The sequence below is a fragment of the Podarcis gaigeae genome, assembly GCF_964106915.1.
Source record: "Podarcis gaigeae genome assembly, chromosome: 8".
Taxonomy (NCBI): Eukaryota; Metazoa; Chordata; class Lepidosauria; order Squamata; family Lacertidae; genus Podarcis; species Podarcis gaigeae.
In genome coordinates this window covers 6,514,927-6,521,628 of record NC_139684.1, presented here as the reverse complement: position 1 = coordinate 6,521,628, position 6,702 = coordinate 6,514,927, and the positions used below count along the sequence as shown (strand labels likewise).

Sequence of the window (6,702 nt, the reverse complement as noted above, 5' to 3'; positions counted from 1 at the left end):
CTTCTCTCAAGGCTAAACACCCTCCAACTCCCTCAACTGTTCATCGAAGGCTTGGTCTATTAAATGATTGATTTTTTTTATGTTAACCATTTAGAGATTTTTTTTTACTAGGTTAAGCACATGGGACGTGGGTGGTACTGTGGGTTAAACCACACAGCCTAGGACTTGCCAATCAGAAGGTTGGCGGTTCGAATCCCCGCAACGGGGTGAGCTCCCGTTGCTCGGTCCCTGCTCCTGCCAACCTAGCAATTCAAAAGCACATCAAAGTAGATAAATAGGTACCGCTGCGGCGGGAAGGTAAACAGTGTTTCCAAGCGCTGCTCTGGTTCGCCAGAAGCGGCTTAGTCATGCTGGCCACATGACCTGGAAGCTGTGCACCGGCTCCCTCGGCCAATAAAGCAAGATGAGCGCCGCAAGCCCAGAGTCGTCCACGACTAGACCTAATGTTCAGGGGTCCCTTTACCTTTTAAGCATATACTTATATATATGCTGGTCTGAGCATTTCCATCACCTACAGAAAGGCAAGTTGAGGCAGGTGCTCTGAGCTTTACCCTCATCTTCCTCAAGCAGGATGGGGAAGTAGGATTGGGGTGGACGGCCAGTGACTCAAACAGCACACACTTTGCTTCTTGGTATGTTTATTTTAGATATTGGTTAAGCACTCCCAACCGCTCTCCTCTTGCCAACGCCCCCACCAGCCCCAGGGCTCTGGAGGAGGTCATCTTGAACACGGAGGGCAGAGATATTTTGTTCCCTGTTGTAGACATTGGTTAAATAATAATTAAAAAAAAACTTTACAATAATACATTTTTGTTGTGGTTTTGATCCTTAAAAAAGAAGAGAGGAAAGCTAAAGGAACCCTATCCAGGTTATGTGTTTGGTTACGTATATCCATATGTACCGTATTTTTTGCTCTATAAGATGCACCAGAACACAAGACGCACCTAATTTTTGGAGGAGGAAAACAAGAAAAAAAATATTCTGAATCTCAGAAGCCAGAACAGCAAGAGGGATCTCTGCGCAGTGAAAGCAGCAATCCCTCTTGCTGTTCTGGCTTCTGGGATAGCTGCGCAGCCTGTGTTCACTTCATAAGACGCACACACATTTCCCCTTACTTTTTAGGAGGGAAAAGGTGAGTCTTATAGAGCAAAAAATACGGTATATAAAGAAGCAGGTCTCTCTTGATATACATATGCTAGATATGCCTAGGATCAAAGGAGAGTAATGAATGCTGGTTGCCAGCCATGGCTGCTTCCATCCATTAGGAACCCAAAGTGACATTGGGGCAACCTTGAGAAGAGGAGAAGCTTCACCTCTTGGACAGCAAAAATCCTAGAAAAGAGAGAGGAAGGGAATCAGAAGAAACAGCAGAACGGGGTATCTCCTCTGGACCTGTCCGATACGCTTCTTGTTCCACCACGAGACTTGACTGGGTTTGCTATCAGGAAGGCTGTCCTGAAGGCCTAGAAAATCATGGGGTGTTGCTGCTCATCTCACAGTGCTCCTTGCACTCCTGGAGGGACCCCCCCTGCCCCCCGCCAGCTGCACAAACATCTTCTCCACCTTCTGCTTCAAGAGGAGAAAGTTAAGACACTTCTGTGGGTGACGGAAGTCAAGCTTGGCTGAGGGGAGGAAGGAGACAGTTGTGTGGTTTTGTTTTTTTCCAAGCAGCAAAAAGGAATGGTATGGAGACTGGGGGGACAGGGGGAAAGGGACATAGCTGTCTCTTGCCCTGCAAAGCAGTTTGGCAAACTAAGACGCATAAGCCACAACTGGCTCAGTCTCTCCGTCCAGAAAACGCTCCTTTGAAACGCCTTTGCGACCCCTTTTGAACATGGATGTATTTGGACACAATGGGAAACTCTTGGACTCTTGCTCTAGACACTTCAAACCAAAAAGAAACACAAAGCGAAAAAAATCCCCTTCTTTGAGTATGCAGAATTCCCGGCGTTTAAGTGCTCCCTCAGCACAGATTTCCTGGGGGAAATTGTCCTGTCAAAGCTCCTGCAAAACTGGCCGCCGTGCCTTTTCGAAAGCAGAGACTCCGGAAGGCCAAATGGCCGAAGGAAACGTTTTCAAGGTGTCTTTGTCCATCTCTGTATGCGCAAAAGTTTGGGCTGCGCCTTCCCCCACCCACTCAGAGCACTCTGTCCCTCTTTTCTTCTATAATGCCACTATCAAAAGGAGGAGAGGGAGAGCAAAGAGGGTCCCTGGGACAGCAGGCCGGATGCCAGATCCATTTGTGTCCACAAACGTCTTCTGTTCGGGGATCATGTCTGTGGTCAGCGACTTCTGCAGGGAGAAAGGAGGAGGGGGGAGAGAGAGGGGAAAAGAAAGGAGGGTCAGTTCAACAGAGCGGCAGCCACCCCAGGGCACTGGAGTTTTTCCTGAAAGAGCTGCTTCTCTCCTTCCAAGCCAAGGAGCCAGACCTCTTGGTTTCGAGCGAGGATATTGGCAAGTGTCATTGTCAGCATGCAAAGCAATACAGCTCTCCTGGGGAGATTAGTAAAAACCTAGGCTGCCAACCTAGCAGTTCGAAAGCACGTCAGAGTGCAAGTAGATAAATAGGTACTGCTCTGGCAGGAAGGTAAACGGCGTTTCCGTGTGCTGCTCTGGTTCCCCAGAAGTGGCTTAGTCATGCTGGCCACATGACCCGGAAGCTGTACGCCGGCTCCCTCAGCCAATAAAGCAAGATGAGCACCGCAACCCCAGAGTCGGCCACGACTGGACCTAATGGTCAGAGGTCCCTTTACCTTAGGCAGTGACTGCAGGAGGCTCTGCATCAAAATAATAATAATAATAATAATAATAATAATAATAATAATAATAATGTATTACTTTTACCCTGCCCATCTGGCCGCGCCTCCCAAGCCACTCTGGGCGGCTTCCAACAGAATATTAAAAACATGACAAAACATCAAACATTAAAAACTTCACTAAACAGTGCTGCCTTCAGTTGTTTTCTAAACGTCAGGTAGTTGTTTATTTCCTTGACATCTGATGGGAGGGCACTGTTGTTGTTGTTCTTGTTGTTCTTGTTGTTGTTGTTTCTTTATATCCCTCCCATTACCCTGTCCAAGACTCAAGACTGCATACCCCAATCAAAGCAACACAGATAAAATGCAAAAAGCTCCAATAGAATTAAAACCATCTAAAGAACAGATCTATTAAAATCCAGATGATGAAAAACAATAAAAGCAGGACAGCACTCCTTAAAAGCCCTTTCCTTAAAAAACAACAACAGTCATTTCCCAAAGGCCTGTAGGAGTAATACCATCTTCACTTGCTGTCAGAAGGACAGCAAGGAGGGAGCCAGTCTAACTTCTCTAGGGAGGGAGTTCCAAAGCTTGGGAGCAACCACCGAGAAGGCCCTATCCTGCATCCCCAGCAAGCAGGCCTGTGATGGAGGCAGGACTGAGAGAAGGGTCTTCCCTCAAGATTTCAGAACCCAGGCAGGTTTTATGGGAGGATAGGTAAAGGTAAAGGGACCCCTGACCATTAGGTCCAGTCATGGCCGACTCTGGGGTTGCGTCGCTCATCTCGCTTTATTGGCTGAGGGAGCCGGCGTACATGTGGCCAGCATGACTAAGCCGCTCCTGTTGAACCAGAGCAGTGCACAGAAATGCCATTTACCTTCCCGCCAGAGTGGTACCTATTTATCTACTTGAACTTTGACGTCCTTTCGAACTGCTAGGTTGGCAGGAGCAGAGACCGAGCAACGGGAGATCACTCCGTCGCGGGGATTCGAACTGCTGACCTTCTGATCAGCAAGTCCTAGGCTCTGTGGTTTAACCCACAGCGCCACCCGCATCTCACAGTCCCTCAAATAGCTTGGGTCAAAGCCATGAACTCATGGACAGACCTTAGACCAGCCACTGTTCTACACACACACACACACACACACACACACACACACACACACACACCATGTACCCCTACCCACTATTATCACATCTGATTCGCATACGGACGGTCCTGAGTTCAGGTCTCTCTGCAGCCTCCTGGGGAAGGATCACCACTCACGGGCAGTAGAGCTTACTCTTGACATGCAGAAGGACCCAGGTTTAAACCCCGGCTGAAAACAATCTCAGCCAGGAGATGATAGGAAAGGTCTCTCTTCTCTCTGCAAGGCAACCCCTTGCTATTCAGTGAAGCCAATGGGCTCATCCACAAGTCTGCTTGCCCAGCTGCCTTCCCCTGGGAAAACCCACAGCTTAGCTCTGAATTGGAGCAAATGGCAATCAGGTTTTGCGCAGACTGCTGTTTGTTCTGATTTATCGCTAAAGAGCAGGTTTCCGGGGGGGGGGGGGAGCAGTGGGACAGAGGCAAAACCACTCGGACCCGTGCCTAGAAAGTAGAAAACCACTTGGACCTGCACTTCCTAGGCATACGGCAGATGGTACTTTCAATTGACGTTCCTGACTGCAGATTCCTTTAATTGTCTTCTTTTAAAGGATGGTGGTTTCAATGTGCTGTGTACACCGACTGGGATTGTTACGGTTCTTTTATAATGAATGGTTGTCTATACATATTTAATAAAATATATAGAATCAATCTACTACGCTAAAGAGGCAAACAGTCTGGACTGGGCTGGGAAAGGGAGCTTCCTCACTTCTACTGATCACCACCTCCTACCAGATGCTAATAATTCCAGGCTACCTTTGCAGGTGTTGTGAGGATTACTGAGCTGGAGCACATCTGCTTTAAGTACTTGAAATGTGCTCCGCTGGTAGCGTCATCATCATCGGTCATCAGGTCATCCAGAACAAAGGGATCACAACCAACAGCATGGAATACTTTGGGTTCGTGTAACAAGGAAGGAGATTCTGGTGAATCTCAATCCACTGGATATTACAATATCTGCTTCTGCTTGTGTGTATGGACAGTTAACATCGATAAATAGGCACATAGAAGGGGACTTCTATTCCTGATGCCTCCTAGAGGGCCCGGCTATAGGAGATGGCCTGATGACCTTATGAACTGTTGGGAAACTGTGTACATGCAGCTACTCACACAGAGTCAATTAAGGTTTGGCAGACAGCCAGAAGGCAATCTGAAGGAGTAAGTCTGCCTGGTGATAACAGAGACATGGAGACCGCTCCCTGATTGGTCAAGCTCTCTCAAAGGAGTGATAATTAATGGCCTACTAACTGGAATGTGTTAGTTTGGAGTTCATGTTCAGTTGTTCTGTGTCATTGTAGGAGTTGTGAATCGTGTATGAGAGAGCAAGCTAAAGATCCATGTTCTGTTCCTGTAAATAGTCCACTGTATATAATAAACACCTAACTACAAGTTCCTGGTTCCTGCTTCATCTATCCTGTCTGCAGCCAAGTTGCCAATTGCTTCCGTGGATTCTGTGTGTACTCTGGCTAAGGTCCTGCAACTAGTCAGAAAGTTGTGAAACACCAATAGGTTTTACCAATATGAACTTCCAAATGGATTGCTGCTCTACCAGTTAAGCAGCCAGGCCAGGTGTGAGCCAAACAAACGTACAATAAGAAACCTGAGGTGTACTGGAGCGTGTTGTGGTCAGTCTAGTGCAATGCTTCCCATTGGGGGGGGTGTACTGCTCCTGGGGGGCAGTGGGATTCCAGGGGGTGGGTGCTAAGAGGCAAGGGAATGACAAGGGGGGTGCTACGGGTGTCAGCGACTATCAGACTTTGAAAAGCTGGCATCACTGGATCAAGTCTGTCAAATTAATTCAACAAAAGAGTTTGAATTGGATTTTGAATACATGTGCAATTAATTGTTGCTGTTTTGCATTTTGTTGTGTTCTATGATCTGCCTTAGTGGGTCATGCAAACCGCTCTCCCGAATAATCCTTTTTATAAGCTAAGGCACTGGGGATGAGGGAAGTGGCCCCCAAAAGTCTGGGAATAAATAAAGTTCATTTTCTATGTCTGCAATCCTATACCCACTTATCTAGAAGTAAGACCCTGTGAATTTGCAAAAGGTTAAAAAGAAATAAGACCCAACTTGTCCTATCCTATATAAATCAGGATTGGATAAATGCTGGAGAGGTGGATTGAATAAAAACAGATTACATAAACATCTTTTGGAATTGTTCTCAACTGGAGATATTATGGAAATCTGTTCGTGCTAATGTCTTTGATATGTTAGGATACAATATACCCCTTGGAACCTTAAATAGTTCTGCTTGCAATTCCACAAAAGCTGCAATTCCACAAAATAATCAAGAAATAGTGTTCAAACTTATAACATCTGCTAAGATTGCAATATCAAATAATTAGGAGGTGGGGGAATCAAATCTCCTGCTATATCTGAATGGACTGAGGAAAATTTGGTTTGATTAAGCTAACTTATTACAAAACAATACATATAAACCAGCCTAACAGGTTTGTGGAGGGGGGTATATTTTATAATCTTTTGGAACAACAAGTTCAATGATGATGATGATGATAATAATAATAATAATAATAATAATAATAATAATAATAATAATAAAAAATTTATTTATATCCCGCCCTCCCCAGCCGAAGCCAGGCTCAGGGTGGCTAACAACAATCAACAATCAAACAATCAGATATTCACACATTCTAAAAATATTTCATTATAAAAATCAATTAAAATCAAATTAATGGCAACTAATTAAGCAAGATTCTAAGCAGGTTGCCAGAGGAGGGAGTCAGGCTGCGCCCTGACCAAAGGCCTGATGGAACAACTCTGTCTTGCAGGCCCTGC

At 45.9% G+C, this 6,702-nt stretch overlaps 1 protein-coding gene across 1 annotated transcript in view; it reads right to left on the bottom strand.

Moving 5' to 3' along the window:
- Positions 1-621: 621 nt before the first annotated feature.
- Positions 622-6,702, bottom strand: part of GFRA2 (GDNF family receptor alpha 2) — an 87,409-nt gene continuing 81,328 nt past the window's right edge. The window contains exon 8 of the mRNA XM_083753324.1: positions 622-2,292. Within this exon, the coding sequence (XP_083609450.1) occupies positions 2,164-2,292 (129 nt within the window). The 3' untranslated portion in view covers positions 622-2,163. The remainder of the gene's footprint in view (positions 2,293-6,702) is intronic.